The 24478-nt window shown below is 35.4% G+C and overlaps 1 protein-coding gene across 9 annotated transcripts in view; it reads left to right on the top strand.

The window, feature by feature from the left end:
• Positions 1-24478, top strand: part of EYA4 (EYA transcriptional coactivator and phosphatase 4) — a 252650-nt gene that overhangs the window by 182195 nt on the left and 45977 nt on the right. For 3 of the 9 annotated variants that reach the window (XM_081829033.1, XM_081829034.1, XM_081829032.1), the window contains exons 5-11: positions 1268-1336; positions 9284-9376; positions 13868-13934; positions 15152-15294; positions 15437-15580; positions 17287-17366; positions 21239-21425. In XM_081829033.1, coding sequence (XP_081685159.1) covers positions 1268-1336; positions 9284-9376; positions 13868-13934; positions 15152-15294; positions 15437-15580; positions 17287-17366; positions 21239-21425 — 783 coding nt within the window. The remainder of the gene's footprint in view (positions 1-1267; positions 1337-9283; positions 9377-13867; positions 13935-15151; positions 15295-15436; positions 15581-17286; positions 17367-21238; positions 21426-24478) is intronic. The other 6 variants (XM_081829036.1, XM_081829035.1, XM_081829040.1 and 3 more) reach the window with 4 other exon arrangements.

Below are 24478 nucleotides of genomic sequence, written 5' to 3' on the forward strand. Positions count from 1 at the left end.
CATTATATGCAGGGAATATATGGCCAATAGACTGTCTGTTATTCTGTTGATTTTCTTGAAACTTTTGCACCTCCTCTGTAGCTGGAAAAATTCAGAAAGAATAGATATCCCTGAACAACCTTTTGAAGGCTTTTAGCAAAGCTCCCTTTTTGTATTTGCCCTTGTAAGTATTCCAAAAAAAAAAAAAAAAAAAAAGTAGAAAATGTGGCCAAAAAGATTTGCACTCTGATCTTGTCAGAGAGAGAGAGAGAGAGAGACAGAAAAGAAATTATACTAGTATACTAGTTTTTGGTTTTATTTTGAATTGCAGGAGAAAGGCTATCCCAAATTTTTCTTTTTTTTCTTAAAAGAGGTTTGAGAATAGAAAAATATTTATGTCTGCTGCACTTTCTTTTCAAAGAGATTAATACCTGATGTATTTAAATTGGGAATTAAATTTTTTTCAGATACTTTCTCATTTGATTAGCCTATAATTATGCCACAGCATAATAACAGTTATTTCAGATATCCTGCCCTACTAATTTTATAAAAAGCGCTCAGCCATCAAAATATATGGTCAATTTTTACATCAGAATATGTAGACAGATGTCAAATATATACACATTATGTGTAAGCTACTTTTTAAGTTATTCTCCATCATTTTGAAGTTTTATAGATCTGTTTTAGTCAATAAGAGAAAAATTATATGAAATTAGTTTTAATTTATAAACTAATTATATTATTAGATAACAGCATTTGCCACATCATATTTTCTTTTAAATTTTCAGTATTTATGAAATTGATACACCTCTTCCCATTTAATTTAAAATAACTGTGCAGTCTAAAATTTTTTTGTAAAGTTGTGTGCATTGCAATTTGCCTGTATTTAATAGTGTTTTACACCAAACCCATTGTAGATTAACATTTCCTTGTTTATAATGTTTATTTGTCTCTAAACTTGCATCTATAATTTTAGCTAATTAATTATAGGATTGCAAATTTATCAGATTGTTTAGTGATGATTTCTGGTGTAAGAACATTTATATTTAAACCTTAACGGGTACATATAATAAGATTTTTAAAAACTCTGGAATCAAACCTTGGAGTTCACTAATCATCATGTGTATGTATTTAACTGAACTAAAACAGACCTGATAAAGTATAAAAGTCATACATTGCAGTTACGATTTTGGCTAAAAGGTCAGGAACCAGTGCAAGCATTGAAGACTATTCATGTACACTGAGCAGGCATTCGGACAATGAACCCTTATACTGTTCCTGTTCTCAGGGGACAACATGACTGTTTTAAACACTGCAGACTGGTTGCTGAGTTGCAACACCCCCTCTTCCGCAACAAGTATGAGAGATGATGGTACACTGCATGTGTTTGGGTGTGTGGTATTGCCCTTCTGGTTTGCTTTCTGTTGCTATTTCTGTTTGCACTTCCTGTGTTAAGTACTTGTAAAGAAAAAGGAGAAATAAACATGACTTTTTGTTGTTTATAGATAACAGTTGACTATGTTTTTTTTCTTACCAACTACTATTCTAATCTGAGATTCCTTAGACCAGTACTGTTTTTTCTTACATTTTTTTATAATGTCGCACCAACAGATGCAGCTATTGTCTTTCTAACTACATATCATCTAAGTGGCTAATTCAGCACAGCAGTCCTATCAATAAGAGCAGGTGAAGCAGATTGTACATACATACAGACTCAGTCATCTCCATAACCTACAGACTGTCTTAATTTAAATTCTTAACATGGCAAGAAGATATTCGTGATTTTATGGACTTCAATAAATAATCCAGTTAAAGTGCCTAAAGTATAACATAAACATTTAAAATTCCATCATTTAAAGAATTATCAGTGTGAAAGCTATACATTTAAAATTATAAATTAATATTAACCCTTAAAATACTTTGAACTATAATTACTACATTCATATACACAAAATATATAAAAGTATAAACAAACCTTCTTTTTAAAAGAGTTATTTATTTATTAGAGAGAGAGAGAGGCTGGGGAGGGGCAAAAGGAGAGGGAGAGAAAGAATCCTCAAAAAGACTCCCCGTTAAGCATGGAGCCGGACGTGGGACTCAGTCCCAGGACCCTGAGATCGTGACCTGGGCCTAAACCAAAAGCCGGACCCTCAACCAAATGAGCCACCCAGGTGCCCCATAAAAAATTTTTTTCTAAATCAAAAGTTAATATATTATCAAAATCAAAAAATAAAAGCAAAACTGTAACACTAACATGAAATCACCCAATTTTAAGATTAATAAGAAGACATCCTTACCTGTTGGAAATGTGCATTATAAGAGAGCAGTTAGGATAGGCAGTTTGGCTGGATCTTGCTATATCTAATTAAATTAAAATATATGGCCAGTGAATGAAGAATACTCCATTATACACATTATTTATGTTTTTCTATAATTTTAGCTCAAAATGTTTTTCAATTCCACACTTAAAATATACATTTTATACTTAAAATATGTTGCAAGAATTTAGCTTCTCTTAATTCTAACTCAGGGTCTTTTTCTATAAAGGGACAGATAATAAATATTTTAGCCTTTATAGAGCATACCATGTCTGTCTCACCTACTCAGCTATGTCACCAATAACTCAAAAACAGGCATAGGCAATGCATAAATGGATGAGATTCATCAGGTTCCAATAAAACCTTATTTATGGATCCTAGTATTTAAATTTCATAGTCATCACATCATAAAATATTCTAGTTTTTATTTATTTTTTAAACATTTCATTTGTAAAAAACATTTTTAGCTCACTGGCTATTGTTCTCTTCTCAAATATTCATGTAACATGGGCAACTTTACCTATGTACAATCAGTATTTAATAATTTAGATCTAATCTCAACCAGAAACATTTTTTTTTTTTTGGAGTTTTTTTTTTTTTAAAGATTTTATTTATTTATTTGACAGAGAGAGACACAGCGAGAGAGGGAACACAAGCAGGGGGAGTGGGAGAGGGAGAAGCAGGCTTCCCGCCAAGCAGGAGCCCGATGCGGGGCTCGATCCCAGGACCCTGGGATCATGACCTGAGCTGAAGGCAGATGCTTAACGACTGAGCCACCCAGGCGCCCCAAGAAACATTTTTCTAAATATTAAGCCTCAGATTTTCCTAATTCTTAGCATTAATGTTAATAGTCACGTGGCCATGTGGGAAGAACAGGAATTGTGTGTCAGAAGGAACACACTTATTAGCTGTGTTACCTTGGACAAGTTACTTAACCTCTCTGAGCCTTAAGCTCTTTCTATAGAAGGAGGATAATATTTCCATGCCAAAGCTTTTGTCTTAAATTAGATAAGAATACAAATTGTTTGCCAGTAAAAAACAGTATATCTCCCTTTCTTTAATTAATATTCAGTAATAACTAGGCAGTAGTTTTTAAGGAAAATGAAAACATGCATTATGTTAAAAGACTCTCCAATGTTTGGTCATATAGTATATTTTCAGCATTTAGAATGTGTAAACTGGCCAAATAAGGCAAGCTTTTAGTAATAAAATGTTAGGTATACTTGGATTATTAACGATGTAGTCTTGGAGGCTTTCCTGCGGAGCAGGGAGCCTGATGTGGGGCTGGATCCCAGGATGCTGGGATCATGACCTGAGCCAAAGGCAGACCCCTAACGACTGAGCCACCCAGGTGCCCCTAAACTGTTTTATTTTTAATATTGGGTTTTATTGTGGGAATTGGATCACTTTATAAAATTATTATTAAAAAAGGAAAAAGCAAAAGCTAATTTAGTGGCTTTTGAAAATCTTTCCATTAACTTTGAGATTTTCAGAAGGACTTTAATTATATAGTTTTTACTAATATGAATAAGTTGATAGTGTCACCTTAATATCCTACCATACTACATTGGTACTCTTTAAATATATTACATTATTCCTTGAATTGATTTAAAGTGTTTCAGCACCTTAGTCCTAATTATATAATTACATCTGCAGATTTATATTGGAAACTAATTTTCCTTTCAAATTTTTGTTGCTTGTAAAATTGTTAAAATGTAGAACTGTCAATAAAAGCGGAATAAATGCAATCATACCCTAGCATGTAGATCAGTGGTTAACAAATTTTTTCTGTAAAGGGTCAGATGGTAAATATTTTCGGCTTTGCAGGTTATGTGGTCTCTGTTTTAGCTATTCAGCTCTGCTGTTGTTCCACAAAAGCAGCCATAGACAATGACCTTGGCTGTGTTCAAATAAAATTTGATCTGTGAACACTGAAATTTGAATTAAAGAAAATTTTCACATGTCACAAATATTCGTCTTTTGATATTCTTCAACTATCAAAAAATTTAAAAGCCATTCATAACTCACAGGCTATACAGAAACAGGCCATGGGGAAGATTTGGCATGTAGGATATAGTTCGCTGACCCCCGATATAAAGCCATCTGTATGCTCTGTATACTTCATGTATATGCATATTTATGCACGTAAATGCATGCCAATCATATGAAAAGTTACTTACAGAAATAGGTAAGATTTTTATTTGCTTAACGGTGTCAAGATTCATGATTAGCTGTACTTTACAGAAAGACATCTGTTGGAATTGCTTAGGATAGGATCTAAAAGTAGATTTTCACTTTCTCAATTAAAATGTATCAAGTTCCTGTTATATGCCAGGCTCTGTGCTAGGAAATAGGAACCCATTGACCTATAGAATATGATACTGGCCATCAAGGGACCAAAAGTCCAGCAGAGGGAAACAGACAAGAAAGTAATGAGTGCATAATGTGTTCAAGGTGGGTGCATAGCAGAGGGAAGGAATATTTGATTCTACATGGAGATTAAGAAAATGCTTTAAAGAGAAGGTTTGGGGGAACCTAAATCAGACATTCTGATCAGATTTATAACATTTTCTCTATTTAAAATCTATATATCATAGAAAAGAATCTTCCAGAATTTTTATTAATATTTATTATACAGATGATTGACTTAGGCAAGGGGTTTATTTCCAAATGTTATGTGTTTGTGAAGTAGAACCACCTACTATCGTGGCTCTATTTCTTTTTAGATTTCTTTTTAATGAAAACCATAAATTGCTTTATCAAATTATTTTACGAAATTACTTTCTGGATATTGAGGAGTGAAAGACACTTGGTGCTCATAGATTTTAGAGTGAATATATTGATTTAGACAAACATAAATCATAGGCTATACTAATTATTAAAATTGGTAGGCAATAATGTGTGTCCCCTTCAGTGTTATAAATTGTAACCTTCCTAATCTAACTCCTCCTGAAATTCTTTGTAGAACTTACGCTGTTAGAAGGAGCTATGGGTGATTTTGTGGTTCAGAAAGAAGTATATTTAGAATTAACATATATATGTCTTTTAAGTGTACACCAGTTTAAGCACAGATTTTGGAAGATGAAATGTAAAATGTAAATTACTTGGGTCACCTTCTCCTTCAAGGATTAAATCTGCTATCGCAACTAACGAACATGAACTTTGGATTATTATAATAAACAGACTTTCTTCACAAATATTTAATAAACATTAATGTTGTACTTGAGTTCCAAAGATAATCTGAACAGACAAGATTAAATTTGCTTTGAAAATATGCGCAGGAGGGTAGGGATGAAGGCCGAGGCACAGCTGACAGCCGACAATAATCACATACAGTTTTGGTTTAGTCCATAGATAGCAATTATCTTTAAAGGTGAAAAATAAAATCCAATTATACCAACATATTACAATCAATATATTAAAAAGATCCAAATTGCAAATATGTAACTAGTGGGGGGGGTTGACAATACAAGTATTTCTTGAATAATAAGTTCTGTACAGAGTGCTGTATATAGTTTGTCATCCTTTAGAGAAACCCTGAATTACTGAATTAACCCTGAATGCTGAATTACTTATTTTGAACATAGAGAAGAGTAAAACCACAATACTCTTTAACTTAGGACATTAAAATATGCTTGTTACTTTTGAAATCAAAACATTTATAAGTTTCATTTTTTTGAAAAATATTATGTTTATCACTTCTAGAAGATTGTCCTTTCCATTTTATAGCATGTACTGATTGTGGACATTGTCCTAATAAGTTAAAAACCCTGTTGAACCTGTGTTAATTTAAGAAAAGTGAAATACAGTGAGAAAAAGTTACATTTGAACATGACAATGAATTACACTGATAATTATTTGGAATGAGGATTTTTATAAGTTTTAGAAAATAGTAAGATCTTTCATTGATGAATATCTTTCCAGTAATGCCTTGCACATATTTAACTAAAAACAAAGTTTCCTGCCACTAATAAAGTATATGGTATATTTAATTGAAAGTGCAGAAACAAAACCAAGACAAAAGAAAATGGAATACATTTTAAATATGTTTGAACCTTTATTGAAAATGACTTGCATTTTTCAAGCTTTGTAATTAAGATAGTGTTTCCATTGTACTAGTTACCTGTTTTATAAATATTAAGATACTTATTTGTATTCTGTCTTTTTAATTAACTAATCATATATGGAATCATATATGGAATGTCCTCTTAGTTTTCTGCCCCTGGAAGAACAAATTATTTTTTATTACCTAATGTTATTTTTTTTTCTTTACAAAATCAAACCAAATTAACTTTGCATTTTACTTGGAGCCAAGAGATGTTTGTTGATGTCCACCTAATGTGAGAATAATTTGCTTTTCGTAGCAACATAATCAAATTTCCCTCTTTTCCTTTTTGTTCTTAACTGCATATGAAAAATAAATTAGCATTAATGTGCAGTTTTTCTCCAAATCCATTTGTTGAGTTAGTACTTTAAAATCCATGCATGTTAGTACACTGAACACATCTTGACATTTATGCTTCTCCTCATATACTTTCTACGGATGCCTTTTCTCGGTAAAATGGAACTTCTTTGTCTGTCTTTGACTAAATTCAGATCTTTAAAGTTTTAATGAGAGATGTTTCCAGGATGGTGAATGCAACCACATCTCTTTGTCTCCCTTTATTTCCTTCTCTTTTTGACCACCTGAAACTTTCAAATTGAGGCGATTATAATCAACATCAATACAAAGCTGGGATCCAGAGTAACAGAACTAATCCTCATGTCTGGCTTCTAGACTAGTTTTTTAGACCCAGCTCTCGTTCTGCTCCTTTCTCCTCAATGCACAAGTAAAATACGTAATTTTTTTACATCTATTTTACAATTGTTTATAGATTTAGACACAGGTAAATAGGAAAGTACCCAGCATTAGAATTTGGAAGTTTCAAGAGACTGTCCCTTGTATTAGTGTTGCTGAAGGCTTTGGGCTGTGCTTTTTTGTCAGAAGTCGAATGTGGGCATTACATCAGAAAGAGAGCTTTACATCCACCTAGGTCACACTCTGGATCATCTTCATACAGATAAAAGGAATTCTTGATTAGTTAGTGCTTCCTGAGAGGCAGTATGGTTTAGAATTTAGATTCTGAAACCACACCACCTGGTCTCAAATTCTAGTTCTTACTAGCTATGTGACTGTAGGCAAGTTATTTAGCTACTTTGTGCTTCAGGTTTGTTATCTGAAGAATTAAGATGATAATATTATCTACCTCATATGATTGTCATGAGGGAGAAATGAGCTCTTGATAAATAGTTTTGTAGTAGTAAATAATTTTTTTTAAGATTTTATTTATTTATTTGACAGAGAGAGACAGAGTGAGAGAGGGAACACAAGCAGGGGGAGTGGGAGAGGGAGAAGCAGGCTCCCCACCGAGCAGGGAGCCCGATGTGGGGCTCCATCCCAGGACCCTGGGATCATGACCTGAGCCGAAGGCAGACGCTTAACTCACTGAACCACCCAGGTGCCCCATTAGTAAATAATTTTGTAGTGGGAAATATAATTAGTAGTCAGGTATAACTATAAACGGACTACTATGTAAATTTTACTACCATAAAGTTTTAACCACCAATTCATTATTTATCATTATACAAATAACTAAACCCTAGTCCTCAGATTATTGTTGCTATTGAAAAATAGGGTAACCTCAAACTTCCCTTTTGCTAGGATAAGTAATCCAAATTTCTTCACTTCTGCTTTCCAAACTTTACAGTTCTCCTCTGAATCTTTGGGCAAATCTTCATGACATTATTCAGTCATGGATGCTAACTTAACCCCAGGGCTCACTGAGGGTTGGGGGGGAGTCCAGTCAATTCTGTTTCTGTGGAAAGAGAGCATAATCATTACTGCATGTTTCTCCATCAGTTAATTGCCTTTCTAACAGAGTAACATTGCTGACTTGCTTGGTTGATGGGGACACTCTGACCCCACTGTTCTTTTTGCCATGTTTGCTCATGGTTGGCTAGTCTTCAGCTTTCTTCTTTATAGTTTTCTGCTTGCTTCTGAGTTATTTAACTGTATCATTCCGTTTTATGACCAGGAAACATAAGAGGTGTTAAGTAGAAAATAATTTAGTTGATCCCCTTGCTTCTGTGATGTATGTAGCAGAGCTTTGCCCACAAAGGGAAAATATGGTGTGACAAAAACAGGTCGAGGCTTTTTCACGGCCCCCCTCCCCCACTCACTGCATCTAATAACAATGATGAGGTGTGCCTGCTCACATCGTTCCCAAGTGAGGATTTTGGCAAAATAGACTACTTCAGAGTAATAATAACATTTTGAAGAGTTTTCAGAAGATGTACTCACTGCTGTAGAAATGATCTCTTTCTCTCTGCTTATCTCTGTAATGCATTAAAAATTGTTTTACCATTAAAATAAAAACCCCAACATCTTATGACTGTTTAGTGTATTTAAGAGCAGAAATTTATTTAGAGTGCCTCATTTTTCACCCATCTCAGGAACAGGCCCGTGGTCTCTGTATTTCCATATGCCTCCATTGTGCTCTTAGGCAATCAATCTTTTTTTTTTTTTTTTTTTAATGTCTCCTTGGGAAGAATAAAATACAAGCTAGTAAATCTCTTTGTTATGATTTGGATTAAATGGGCTGAAGACTCGACTGTGATTCGTTTTTTCTGTCTTTTGACTCTAATGTCAGAGGGTGCTTAGGTGAGTTACAAATGCAAGTATGTGTACTCCTGCTTCCCTTTAAAAGGTTGACTGCCTTTAAAACCCAGATCTGAGAGAACTAGCTTAGTCAGAGGATTTTTATACTGAATCCTCTGCAAATGCATGTCCACTTTCTAGAAGCTAAATTAACAAAACTTTCCTCATCGACTTCTCAAGTTTTCTCTTTTGCATGCCCATGGTAGTTGGAAAAGCCACTAGTGGAACAATCAGCGTCTTTGATAAAAATTTAGAAATAAAACTCACCTGTACTTATTCTTCTACATAGTGTCTCTCCTTGCAGTCAAAACAGAGCCTTTGAACAGCAGCGAAGCGGCAACCACCACTGGAGATGGAACCCTTGACACTTTTACTGGGTCAGGTAAAGCCTTAAGCTCACGCGTTGCTACGTACACATTGGGGTGCTCACCATCTTCCTGGTGAATAAACAGCGGAGTTTTGAGAATGCGGGTTTTTATTGATTTAGCGTTAGATTTAGTTTTTGGAGAACTAATTGTCATAAAAGTATATACTTTTAAAAAATTATACTTGGAATCGTTTTGCTGGATTTTTCAGTTGACAGCAAAACAGTCCTCTGACTTTCTTGTTAGGAATAAGCAGGGCTGGCTTCCTTTGGAATTATTTTATAGAGTGTTTAATTTAATAATTAGGTTGTAATCGTTGGCTTTGTTCCCTTGACTTGTCCATTTAAATGGCATAAAAAACTCCCTTCTCTCCCAACATTCGAGATGTAAAACTATCCATTTGATTCCTTCTAAATAACCTTGTTTCCTCTCTGGGTTTAAAAAAAATCCTCCTGTGTAAGCAGCTGAGTGACAAGTATTAAAGGTTAATGGGCTTTGGGAGGACACATGCTGGTTGCATTAGAACCCAGCCTGAGAGCACTACTTTCACCCAGTGCTTCAAAGAGAACAATAGCGTGTCTTTAAACAGCAATCCTTTTAAATATAAATACCTGATAACTCCCAGGTGGGCACAAAGGACACACATTAAGTTGACTTCGTTCAAGATTTTAAGCTACAATATTTTGTTTAGTTTGTTATCTGGTGAAAGGATTTTTTTTTTTTTTTTTTTAACCTGAGAAGGAATTTGAATAGCACAAAGATGAACAGTAAACCTAGAGAAGTTTCTGTAGTAATTACATCGTGGTTCTTTCGGTCTACCTTAATACAGCTTAACGTTTTATCCATATTCTCACATACGGAGGTTGTATGTGGGTGTGCTTCAGGTATGAAGAGTGGAGGCATGTCCTTGAGTATAGCATCCTGGTAGCATACATTGCATTTTTATAGATACAGATGAGCCCCTCTCATTAGTTCACACTGATTGGGAGCAGTTGCTGTGTATTCACATAAATATTAGTATTTCAGACAGGAAGGTAATAATTCTTACACTCTGCATTGAGGCTCACATGCGCTAATCCATAGGCTTTCTAGCAATTCACTTGCCTCCCAGGAAATAAATAGGTAGCAACTTACTCTAGCAGTCTTTATTGTTCACCTACCATAACTCTGGTAAACTTTCTGCAGAGTGAATGCATGGGAACACATTTTTAGGGAAAGAAGTGAAATTACTAAGGAACTGTTGGCATACTTAAATACCATACCACAAGTTCACTGATAGCTAAACGACAACATTGTAGAATGTTAGCCGCACGAGGAATTTCAGAGGTCTCTGATCTGATTTATAGGCAAGAATACAGAGGTGCAGATAAGTTAAAGGTGTGAAGGCCATAGGGTCCAGGCCTCACAGCTGCTCACTGGTATGAATGAGTGCAGAGCAGTGTTCTGATCAGTCTGGGAGTCCCTTCTGTACTACCCCATTGGAAAATATAAGAATGGAAAAAGAAATAGCTGTGAGCTGCCATCCTGTCTAAAATTCACTCACATTATCTTTACAAATAGTTGCCCAGTTTTCTTTTACGAATTATCTAGGGATGTGCTGTCCCATAGTCACTAGCCATAGGGGGCTATTTAAGTCTCAATTATCTTAAAATTTGGTAAAAGGAAAAATGTTTTTTCTAGTCACAACAGTCACATTTCAAGTGTTTAAGAGCTGCCTGTGGTCTTCCAGTGGCTACGGTGTTGAACAACTCAGCTACAGAACATTTCCAGCTCCACGGAAGGTTGTTGGACAGGTTTTTCTGGACAACAGTGTTCTAAGTCAGGGATTCCCAACAGCAGCACTATTAAAAATTTGGCTAACTTTTTTTCTTTTTTTGTTTGTAGGGGAGGATCTGTCCTCTGTGTTAGAAGAGGTTTAGCAGCATCCCCACTGTCTATCCCAGAATGACCATAGCACTCCCCAGTTATGACAACCCAAAATGTCTCCAGACATTTTAAATGTCCCCTCACAGGCAAAATTCCTACCTGCCCAGCTCCCTCACTTCCCATCGCCTACCCCATTGAGAGTCTCTGATCTAAGGTGACACAGTAATTAGAATAAAACCTTAAAATTGTTTGCATGATGCTCTGAGAATCTGGTAATATTGTATAGAAATTTGTTGTAATTAATTTTCAGGACCTTTTAAAAACAAGCAGTTTGCTTACTTTTATTTGCAGAGATGATGGAATATAATAAGTTGAGTGCTTTGGGGTAATATCTCTTGTTTACTGAAATGACAATGGGGAATGAAAGGAAAATCTCTGAAATCTGTACATGGTAGCCCAGAAACCATACTGGAGATTAGGCTGCCCTGTGTAGGAACAGACTTTACTCTGGTCAGCATAATCTCAACCCACTTTAGTCAAATTTTGTTGTTTTCGGTTATCTGCAGATTCATGAGTTAGAATAAATATACATTTTAGTTTAGAAGCAAGTTTTGTGTGAACATCTTAGTTTTCTGAGCCAGAGGTTTTGCGTTCTATTTAGAAAGTGAACATACAGATAGTAATAGAAATTTTAAGTGTTAAGCCTTGATACTGTTATGGGTACATTATTTTAATGTTGCCTAGATTCATTCATTAGCAGGAGGAAAATCCTATATATTCAGATTTCCATTCAGGTATATGGGGCTTTTTTCTGAAATAATTTTGCTCTTTGGCCTGTTTTTTTTTTTTTTTTTTTTTTTTTTATAAAAGCTGCTGTGGTGGATGGTTCTTTTCATTACTTGATGTCTCTTTGGAAAAGCTTTGTGATTTGCAATCTTGAGAAGACCTGATTACTATAAAGTCTTGAGTGTGCCAAAGTGACATTTTATAAATAAGAGACAAAAACACATGAAGTTATGCCTCATTTAACTATATTTTTGCTAAAAAGAGTATTCACTATTGTGAGTTAATGAACCAGACTGAATTTCCTGGGGAATAACATTATTGCTATTATGTAATGTACACTTAGTGCCTATGGTGTGGTAGAAAAAGAGTGTTCTCACTGAAGTGATTTGAAACAAGTTTTGAACATTAAGCCTTTAATAAATCAGTAGAAAATTAATGGTTCATTGGTCAATTGATTTTCAAATTTATATAGCAAATTCACTTAAATTTTGCTTGATTAAAATATTTAGAACATGACACCTCTCGTCATATTCAGTGATTTTCAAAATTGATTCATAATATCCTTGAAAACAAGCTTCTGCACCTCTTGCTATGAAAACTGTAATATACTGTCCATGCTCAGAGCCTACAGGCCAAAATAGAATTTTAAATACATTAAATTCTATGTGTTTATGAAATGACAGATCACAAGGGTACTTAATAGCATTTGGATATATAAATATATCATGTTTCATAAAATAGTTAACAACCTAAACCTATTTGTCACTTTTATAACTCTAAAAGTTTAGCTCCAGAATTATTATGAACAACTTAGGAAGGACCTAGTACTTTGAAGTATAACTATGATTGATTAGACTAAACTAATTCCAGCACTGCATTGTGTACTACTTTAATCTTTTTGAAAAGTGAATGAACAGCAGATGGCTTAATAAAGACACTCTGTGTGCCTGCCCAGTATGGATTGGCTCTGAAGGGACTGCCTCAATACTTTGGAGTCCATATATTTGCAATACATCTGTCTTAGTCAAGGCAGATGGTGAAGGGAAAGAGAAACTTCCAAACTTCTGAATGTATTCCAGTTTGGGGATGCATGGTAGGACAAAATGTTAATAGGACCTGGCTTTCACCTTTAAGTTCTTCTCAAAAAAGAGCTTTCTCTGATAGTTCAAAATATATTTGTAAATATGATTACTGCTGCATTATGCAATTATGTTTCTTAAGACGTGGTGCCTTATCCCTCACACTTTCTATGCATATTCCAGTTAGTACTCAGACATTTTGGACTCTGCATTCTTAACTGTCATCTGATTGGTAAACTTCGAGGCAATATAAAATGATAGCATTTTACAATTTCAAAGTGAAGCTGGAACTTCACATTTTTCCTGAATTTTTGTTGTATTTTAGCAGAATAAATATGGAAGAAGAGCAATATGTTGCTGTCATATTTGGAATTTAAAACATAAAACATAAGGTCTGAAAATTTTGAAAATTTACTTTGTCATGAAAGAAATCTTAATGATCTGTAATCAAAGATGTTTATTCATACTTCATCATACATAAGAATATGCTATTGATGTGAGAAAGCAAAAGAAAGACAGAAAGGATTTGTGAGAAGATTTCATTTTATGCTGGAAGATTTCATTTTATGCTCTTAGAGCAAACTTGAAGCAGTTCAATTAGAAGAAAATATTTAGGCATCTGTTTCTGTTTAGAAAATGAATTTTTTCTGTTTAGAAAATAAGTGAATTATTAGGGACATCTCTTGAACATGGTAATTTCTTCAAACTGGTTTTGTCATTCTAGTGAAACTTACTCATGAAGCAACTATTTTTTGCACTGGTTTTTGTGTTTTACAGTAATAACAAGTAGTGGCTACAGCCCCAGATCAGCGCATCAATATTCCCCACAGCTCTATCCTTCCAAGTAAGTGCTCAGTAGATTCTTTCAGATTTGTTAGAATAATTTTCCAGGATTATCTTTATTAATCTGTATTCACACAACATAACTTCATATTGGGATACCTTTACGTATATAAGTGTGTTATAGATAGTTGAATAGATGAATGCTTGTATAAATCAGTTGGGTGGATTAGACATACGGATAAATGTCCTTTACAAATCTAGAAATAGAGATATACTCATGTTTGTCCAGACAATTCCGTTAATTCTGGATCTTTGTATACCTTGAGGAAAGCATCAAGCTCAAACCAGAAAACACTGATTTCTTAATGGAAAGTCAAAAATGCTGACTAGCTTAAAGAAAATCTAAAAAGGTTATATTTTATTCAAACGTTAACCCTTCATAATTTGTTCCATATTCCATTATTTTCATTGGATTTCAAGTTCTCAGAAACATATTTTTGAATAATGTGCTCTGTTGTTTTTATAACAAATGAAATCAACTTATTGAAGACAGTGGTAGAAATTTCAAATTTAACAATATTAGGTACATATCTGAATTTGGTTACAATTAACCAGATGTGTTAAGATTTTGGAGCCATGATTCACACACATTTAAATGTTAATCTCTGCAACCAGCTACAGTCTCTACTCTTAAGTACAGACTGGTGTTTGGATACCCATTCAGGAACATTCTGTAAAATGTGGCATGATAAAGGGAGTGGCATTCCATTTCTGTTCAGGAAGCAGCTGCCTACCTTTTTCCTTTCTTTTCTTTTTTTAAATGTCCCATTCTTGGTAGAGAGTTCTTGGTAGGGCTTTTCATGACTCTTGTATCCGCTGTAGAGCAGTAGGTCACTCGTAGTGACTGCGAGTATGCTCATGAGCATGCTAACTGGTCTGGGCCCCCCTTCCCTGCCCTGCACATTAATTAGAATACTATTTCAGAGGTAAACAAGTACTATAGACTTGGAAGAGACTTTAGATACAATATCTGATCCAAATTTCTCATTTTACAGGTGAGGTGTAAGTCTTTAGGGAGTTTAAACCATTTGTCCTAAGTCACTAGACTGATCTGTAGCTCGGACATTTGGACTCTTGTCCTTTCCCTATTGTTAGAATTGTATTGTGGATAAAGAAGAGGATTACTTCCTGGCTATTATAAGGTTTCACTGAATCTAAGCTGTCTGAAATAATGTGCAGTCTTTGTTGCCACAGTAATGCTATTTTTCTGATATTTAGGCCCTATCCACACATTCTTTCTACACCAGCAGCTCAAACAATGTCTGCCTACGCAGGCCAGACTCAGTATTCGGGGATGCAGCAGCCAGCCGTCTACACAGCCTACTCACAGACAGGACAGCCCTACAGCCTGCCCACATACGGTATCTCACGTCTTCTCTCTGCTCCTTTGCTTATGAGCGGGTAATCCTGCTGCCTAGTGCTTAGATATTCTAGCATAAGTTACAACTCAGGAGCAGGGTCATTTTATTAATGCAAGGGTCTGCACGTGTGTTTCCCAAACAGATCTGGGCGTGATGTTGCCGGGCATCAAGACAGAGAGCGGACTTTCACAGACTCAGTCCCCGTTACAGAGTGGGTGCCTCAGTTACAGCCCGGGGTTTTCTACCCCACAGCCAGGCCAGACGCCTTATTCTTACCAGATGCCAGGTAAGCCACCACACAGGAAGCGTGTTACGTGAGGCGGAATTCTCTGGATGAGACTCCTTGGCTTCAGAGTAGGAATATGCCTTCATGAAAATGGTTTTAATTGCTACTGCTCTTCACATCAGGAAAGACAAATAACTAGGGGGAAAAAAAACATGGTGAAAAGAATTGAATATACATTAGGAAACATGACCCATACCGAATTTCAGTACTTAAGTTGAGGTTGTATATAATTGGCAGGACATTAGGTCCAAGCAGAGTAACCTCTGGGCCACGTCAGTCACACGTAGGGCATCTCCTTAAGTGAGGTTCAAAGATTCATAAAAAGTCCCAGTATTTTCTTGTCTGTATTCCTTAAGTATGTAATGTTGCTTTGATTATATTTAAAATTGAATTAGTACCTTTCTAAGTCCTATTTACCATTGAACTGTTTTGGATTTTATGTTCATTCCTCAAATACCCCTCCTCTCTTAATACTCTATTTCTTACTAGAAATATTTATGTAATTTGTACTTTCCCCTGCAAAAATCCTCCGTATCTGAGTATTTAATTTTGCTTCTACATCTGATCATTATGTAGTAGTTGCAGAATTTTAGTGATATAGTAAATACATTAAAAGCTTGTTTCTGTCATTTTATCTATATTGTTAGTCATAAATTAGGGGTTACATGAACATACTTTTTTAATCAACTACTGTTGAAATTTTAGTCCATCGACTAAAATGAAATAATTACCTAGACCTTTTTGGCTGAAATGGCAGGTCTCTTTTTACCTAAACTGTAGGTAGAAATATAGTTGCATAAATGGTAAAGCCACAGTGAGCCACACAGCTTCAGTTAGGAGTATGAAAGCAACCATGAATGTATTTTCATTTATTCCCCCAAATACTTTTTGGATATTCTGGGCCAGGTCAGTTTGCGTTAATTACATAATACCGTTGCAATTCAGAACACATTGATAAAACAAATAATCAGCTGTGTCAATAGTCTTTCATTTTACTTCCTCATAAGTCCATTCTGTAGAATGTATGTTTTAAAAAACTAATCTTTAAATTGATATTTCACTTGTTTTTAATTTAAAAAATAATTTAAAATTTGAATTTAAAAAATAATTAAATTTCTAACTGTGTAGTCAAATTTTAGAAGGCTCTCAAACCCTAGGTGACTGTAGTGTGAACAGCTCTCCTTGAGTCTGAGCCCCACTTCACATCTCTCTTGGACCTAAGGAAAGGACATAGAAGGAAAGAAAAGACAGGGTGCTGTAAGCATCAATTCTAAGTTGGTTCTCTGTTTCCTAAGCTAAACCCATCCACATTTTAACTCAAATGGTTTCTGTGTGCATATGCAGTTGGTATGACCATTTGAAAGTTCCAGTAGCTTCCTAGGAGTACTCTGTCTGCATCACATTTTATTCTTTGAAAACCTCTGCTCTTCTAGACATTTAACCTTTAAAGGTTAGCTGCTGTCCTTAAGACTGTTCCCATGTGCTCCTGTTTAGTCCAACAGACATCTATAGCAAAGACTTTAACTGTTGTCACAAGAGGGATAGAGCTAAGCACATTTTTCCTTATAAATCTTTCAACTTCAAATTTCACGTTTTGTTGCCTTAACAAAATTAAAAATATATTTCTTTCGTTGGATTCTGCAAAGTGAAATGTTATTATTTTGCAAAGAAATACTTTTTAAATGCAATTTGTTCTTTATTTCTAGGTTCTAGTTTTGCGCCATCATCTACTATTTATGCAAATAATTCAGTCTCCAATTCAACGAATTTTAGTGGTTCACAACAGGTATAGTAGCTTTTTTGTATTTAGGCTTTTTGTATGTTTCACATCTTTGAAGAATAGTTTCAGGTTGTCATATAAGTGCATATTCTCCTAGAAAAAGGTTTCTTTATTTAAAATTAAGATGGCATTTCAAGGTGGTAAAAAGTAGCTTTCCAGAATTCTTGGGATCTGTGTTATTCTGGGTATTTTAGGTTTTCTGGTTGCTGAAAGTTTGCCCTTTAAATTTTTAAGCCATGATCATTTTAATCATTTGGCATAGAACTACAAAATATATTGCATATTTTCCTGTTATTTTAAACTGTACTAAACATAATTTTATTTTTTTGACAAGATATTATGAATGTTAAGAGATTGAACTACAACCAATAATTAGGTTATGACAATTTTAGTCCAGAATATTTGTTACTAAACCAAATGCCTCTTGGATTTTTTTTCTTCTAGTCCTGTGGTTCATTTTAATAAATGTTTGATTCCTACTTTCCTGACAGCTGTAATTTTTGTTTGTCACTGTGCTTGCCTCTAGCAGTCCTTAGTCCTCCTCCTAATTATGTTTTCTTAGTATTTTTGTGAGTTCTAAAATCTAGTTTGTTTGAATTATGTGTGGAGCAAGAGTGAATGTTTCTGATGAGTGAATATACTGACACTTCAGAATCTTTTGTCCTTATTCCCTAGTTCTCAGTCATGTTCAGAGTAGTTGAGATAGAAGGGTAGTTGATTTCCTTAGTGGACAGTACACTATTTTACTTTAACATAGTTGTTGGACTTTTATATATTCTAAAATCTAAGTTATCACACAAGTGTGCTCTTTGGATTTACTGAAGGAATTATATTAATTGCCTTCTTAATGCTTATTAATGCAACAAAAGTAAAAAAAAAGAAATTGTGATTATTAAATAGTGTGGAAAAATAATATTTTTGATAGAATTAAACTGTGTCATTTGGCATTGGTTAGAAAAATGTTTTCTTAATATTAAACATTAAAGCTGGGTATGCCTATTTTATATTTAAAAATATTGAGAATTTTTGATAATCCAGGTAGCTTCGTTTTACTTATTTTTTATTGATTTAGGAAACATTTACTGATCACTTACTATCCATTAGACTTTTGACTAGACATTGAAGATTCAAAAATAATGTCATTGTTCTCTGCTGTCTGGAAGGAAGCAATCCTAAAGAAACAGATAAGAAAATAATATGAAAAGAGGGTAGGCTATAATGAATATAATAATAGAAATATATACTAGGCAGAGTGGTAGGTAGCATAAAGGAAAGACTACTCTGTTCTACTTGGGAGGATTTAAAGAAAGATTCATAAAGGAGAAGAAAGATTTATGGCATAAAACAGATCCAGTACTATCTGAACATTTAAATACAGTGGCTCCAATATAACACATAACCTATATTTTGGACCATGGTTGGAATACCAGTCTATTATTTTAGTTAATACTTATTGAGTAGTTATCAAGTCTTAGGAACTGGTCTGTATGCTGGAGACATGTAAATGGGGACAGGAGTGGATAGGACAATAAACCAATAAACACACAAGTAAATATAGAATTGGAAAGCATGAGGAGTCAGAACAGAGTCCTATTAAAATATTAATAGAAATCTAATTTTGAGTAAGGAAGATCTTGTGGAAGGCTTGTCTGTGGAAATGACATTCGAGACAAGTCTTCTAAGACTCTGGTGAAGACGAAGGGCCCAGGGTGTTTCGGGCATAGAAAGTAGCAGGTACTAAACCTCTGAGAGGTGAAATCCTTGGTATGCCAGTGAATTCAAAGAAGGGGAGGGTTTAGTTTGTGCATGAGGGCAGATGGAGAAGCATATTTATGAAGATAGGCAGGGCCCTGGCTCTCTGTGTTTGTATGTAGGGCTCTCTATGTGTATCCCTCTGTGAGGGATTTCAGTTTTATTCCAAGCCCAGTGGGAAGGATTTCGAACAGGAGAATAACATCATACAGTTTATGTTTTGAAAAGATTACTCTGGCTTTAGGCACTTGGGAGAAAACTAAACCTAGAAATGAAACAAATTGGAAAACCAGTCCATTGGCTCCAACAGGAAGTGAAGGTAGCTTGGACCAGGGTGGCAGTAGTGGGATGAAGAGAAGGGGAGATCTCTGAGATAAGTTTGAGTACAAAAAGATGTTTTAGTCACCAATAGCTAGCAGTCTGTACCTTTCCTCTAAGTCACTTCATCTTCCCATAAGGACATTAGCAGCCTCAGGGAGAACTTCAGCACACAGATGTTGGAGTCAGCTTCTCTGGGTTCCAGTTCCAGCTCTGAAACTTGCTAGCTGTCTGACTTCAAGCAGATAGATCACTTAACCACATTGTGCCTCCATCCCCCTCAATGTGAAATGGGGTAATAATACCGCATAGGCGGGTGTGGGGATTAAATGGGTAAATCCACTTAAAGCCTTAGAAGACTGCCTGACACCAAGTAAGTACTGTGTAATTGTTTTACTCTGAGAAAGATATGTTGCTAAGAATTTTGTCCAAGTATTGTTGAGAGGTTTTTTTCCTTAGCTTACAGGTGGTGATGGGGAACATCAGATCCTGAAATTAACAGACAAATAGAATTTTAGTTTCCTGCCATACTAGAGTTGGACCAGACAATACAGGGGTTGGGGCACCAGCCCCCCACAAAGTCAAAAACCCATGTGTAACCTTTGACTCCTCCAAAACTTAACTAAAATAGCCCACTGTTGACAGGAAGTCTTACTGATAACATAAACAGCCAATTAACACAAACTTTATGTTATATGTATTATATATTGTATTCTTACAATAAAGTTAGCTAGAAAAAAAGAAAATGTTATTAAGAAAATCATAAGGAAGAGAAAATACATTTATAGTACTGTTCTATATTTATTGAAAAAAAATCCACGTATCAGTGGACCCATACAATTCAAACCCATGTTGGTCAAGAGTCATCTGTACTTAATCCTTTCTGTTAATACACATATTTGCTTATACACATATTTACTTATATAAAGAACTTCCTTTTTTGGAAACCACATCAAATGTGGATCTTTGTTTCCTTAGGAACATGTATCAGGGAATCTTAATCCTGACCAAGGATTTGTCATTACTGATAACAATTTGGGCTAAAACATGCTAGATACATTAAACACCAATTATTGCAACAAATTCTTATTTGTTATCTTAATATATAAAAGGATTTTGAAGGATTACTTAGATCACTTTAAGGTTCTTAGAAATTTTTAATAAAGGGCAGGTCAGAGGAGTTGATCCAATACTTTCTTTTTTTTTTCTCTAGCAAATGAGGCAAACTCAGTATTTGAAAACCTCACTAGAGACTTTAAGTCAAGCCCTTAGATGACACATAGCCTATAAAAGGCTGGGTAAAAAAAACTCTCAAAAAAAAAAAAAAAAGCCTCTTATTCATTTTCTTTTATTTACTCTTTATTTCATGCATAATTATCAAGAGTAATGTAGAAGGGTAACAGAAATCACATAAACGCCAACTGAGGTCCATATGGAAACTGAGAAGGGGTAGGCATATCATCTCCTTGCTGGTGATATTAGAAGATGTGTAAGAACTGGTGCTTACCCTCTCTTCTCTCCCAGTGCGTAAGACCTTATGATGTGCATCCCCGAATAAGTAATCATGGTCAAGTGAGGCATATGCAGCCTTTAGGCAGTTTGAGAATTATGTGCTGGACCTGGTTGGCGAAGCCAGCAGGGTAGTTCGTAACTGTGTGCACTCACTAGGATCACCTCAAAACTGTGGACTCCAAAAACAAATGGAGCCAGATACTAATCTTTCAGTTACCATAGTGATTGCTTTCCTTAGGAGCATACCAGAAGTAATTTCTCCTTCAAGCACACATATGTCTCAATTATTATTTCAGGATTACCCATCCTACACAGCCTTTGGCCAAAACCAGTATGCCCAGTATTACTCAGCATCCACGTATGGAGCATATATGACATCAAATAACACGGTGGCTGATGGCACATCATCCTCGACCTCAACCTATCAGTTGCAGGAATCTCTCCCGGGACTGACTAGCCAACCAGGTACAGATCTTCATCCAGGTGAAATACTTTTATGTTTTGCTGGGTCTAATGTATGGCGAAAAAGGATATTTTGGAAACAAGGTTGAAAGTTCTCATCTAATTATGCTGATGTTTAATCTGTGCCAGTACCACTGTATGAGATGAGGCTTTTCTTCTGGCGTTTCAGAAAACCCTTCTTTTAGATATGGTTGGTTGAGAGCAGAAAACCCTTCTTTTAGATGTGGATGGTTGAGAGATTTTAATTTCAAAAGGCAGTATATATATACATGAATATGGATATAAAAAGTTCAGTGGACCTTTTGCCTGACTAATCATTTCTTTTGTAAAGATCATGACAATATGGAAAAGCTGTAGTAAGATTATCTTCTTTGGGTGTAACTGATAGCATTTCCTTTAAGCTTGAGAGACTGTGTAGCTCCTTCATCTTTGTGAGTCATCAGGAGATCTAGCCAGTGAACATTTCCTACATTCCTAGGATGTGTAGGATCATCAGTAGGTAGTTTAATATCTTTCTCTGATTAGCACTTACTTAAGATCCGTTGTATTCTTCGTTGTCTGAAGCTTATCTGCAGTGCCACTGGACTTGGATTTGCTGACACAGCTGAAGTATTTAAAGTTAAAAGCAAAATTAATAAAGACTCATTGTAATCCTACTCAAATTCCAGCAGGACTTTTTGAAGAAATCATCAAGATGATTCTAAAATTACAAGGAAAGGCAGAGGACCTAGATTAGCTGAAATAATTTTGAAAAATAAGAACAGAGTTTGGGGACTGACATTGCCTGATTTCAAGACTTATTATAAAGTAAAGTTATCAAAAATGTGTGGTATTGACAAAAGGATAGATACATTAAACAATGGAGTAGAATAGAGAGTCCAGAAATAGACCCATATGCATACACTGGAAAATGGATTTTTGATAAAGGGTTTTTTTTGTTTGTTTTTTAAAAAAAATGGTACCAGAACAATTGGACATCCATATGCAAAAATAACAATAATAGAACAAACAAAAAACAAACCCCAAAACAGAATCTTGACTTGTAACTCACACCATATACAATATGCATAAAAACTAAAACTGTAGGGGCGCCTGGGTGGCTCAGTCGTTAAGCGTCTGCCTTTGGCTCAGGTTGTGATCCCGGGGTCCTGGGATCGAGCCCCGCATCGGGCTCCCCGTTCTGCGGGAGGCCTGCTCCTCCCTCTCCCACTCCCCCTGCTTGTGTTCCCTCTCTCGCTGTGTCTCTCTCTGTCAAATAAATAAAATCTTTAAAAAAAAAAAAACCCAAAAAACTAAAACTGTAAACCTTCTAAAAGAAAACATGGTGGAAATTTTTGTAGCCTTAGGTTACATAAAGATTTTATAGGTATGGCATTAAAAACACAATCTCTAAAAGAAAGGAAATTAGCCTTCATAAAATCAAGAACTTCTGTTCCTTGAAAGACACTGTTACAAGAATAAAAAGACAAGCCACAGATTTGGAGGAAATACTTGCAAAACACATATCTGATAAAGGATTTGTATCCAGCATATATAAAGAACTATCAAGATTCAATAAGAAAAATGAAATTAAAAATTTTTATAATCACTATTAGTATGTTCTAACTTATTTTTCTGACTTCAGTTATTTTGCAAGATCCAAACTTCTCTTCTTTTGTCCAGCGTTGGAAGGATAAGAAAATGGGGAAACACGGTCACAACACTATAAATTCTTTCTAACTGGACCAGTAATTCCAAGAAGATTTAAGGACATTTAACAATTATTTATGAGTGCCTAATAGGTCCCAGGTACTGCCGATGTTCCAGTAGTGAATGAGCTCTCTGTATACCTTTAGCTTCCATTTGACAAGCAAGACAAATATCAAGCAAATAATTAAAATTGTATGAGTGTTGAAAAGGGAAAATGCTAGATAATACAAGGAATGTTAGCAAGAAAACTAATTTGAACATAAAGAAGTGAGAATGAAGCTAACACTTCAAGTAATAGCCAAGATATGCTCAGATCATGAATTGATGAAATAGTGACATCCTTTCTTTTTGGTTCCCTATTCAGAATAGGGTCTCTAACTGTGGCTCCAAGGAAAAACTGTCTTGTATTCTACTAGACTTTGTCTTTGGTGCTCCTACATTTCAGTTTCTTTTCATCTTCCCCTTTAGATCCTCCCTTCCATGACCACACAGTCCCCTTGAATTTCTGGTCCTTGTCCCCTTAACGCTCCTGTTTAGGCTTTTCATCTAGCCCCAGCTCTCTCAGCAGTTGTATCCTGTGCAGGGCCAGGACTAAGGTAAGGCCAGGGAAGCACGGGGTACACAACTGAAGGAGACATTCATTCTCAAGGCCCTTAAATTTCACCCTCTTAGTGCCTCACTCACCTTAACCTCATTTCAGCTTAAATCCCATGTTCTAAATCTGTCCTGATCCTCTTTGAGTCAGTAGTTACATTTCATCAAGAATATTACTTCAAGTTAAAGAATGTGTGGGGTGCCTGGGTGGCTCAGTCAGTTTAGCATCTGACTCTTCGTTTTGGTTCAGATCATGATCTCAGGGTCATGGGATCGAGCCCCATGTCAGTCTCCCCACTCAGCAGAGAGTCTGCTGTAGATTTTCTCTCTCTCCCTCTGCCCCTCCCCCCACTCATGCAGCTTGCACATGCGCACATGCCCGCTCTCTCTCAAATATATAAATCTAGAAGGAGGGAAAGAGGGAAATAAAAGAAATGAGAGAGAGAGAGAGAGGAAGAAAGAAAAGGAAAGAAAGAAAGAAAAAGAAAGAAAAGAAGAGGAAAGAAGAAAGTGTGATTTCAGAATACTTGCTTAATGGATAGTGGAGATGTTTAGATAAGGGGATATCTTAACTGTGAAAGATTTTTCTCAATAGTAAATGCGTAGGGAAACAGGGTAGGATGACTGTATTAAAAAAAAATCACAATTGTGCAAGACTGTTGAATCTCAGATCTGTACCTCTGAAACAAATAATGCAATATATGTTAAGAAAAAAAAAAGAAGAAGAAGAAGGTAGCGGGAGGGGAAGAATGAAGCGGGGGAAATCGGAGGGGTAGACGAACCATGAGAGA

This window comes from Leptonychotes weddellii, chromosome 8 (assembly GCF_054177405.1).
Source record: "Leptonychotes weddellii isolate Sample4059 chromosome 8, ASM5417740v2, whole genome shotgun sequence".
NCBI classification, from domain to species: domain Eukaryota; kingdom Metazoa; phylum Chordata; class Mammalia; order Carnivora; family Phocidae; genus Leptonychotes; species Leptonychotes weddellii.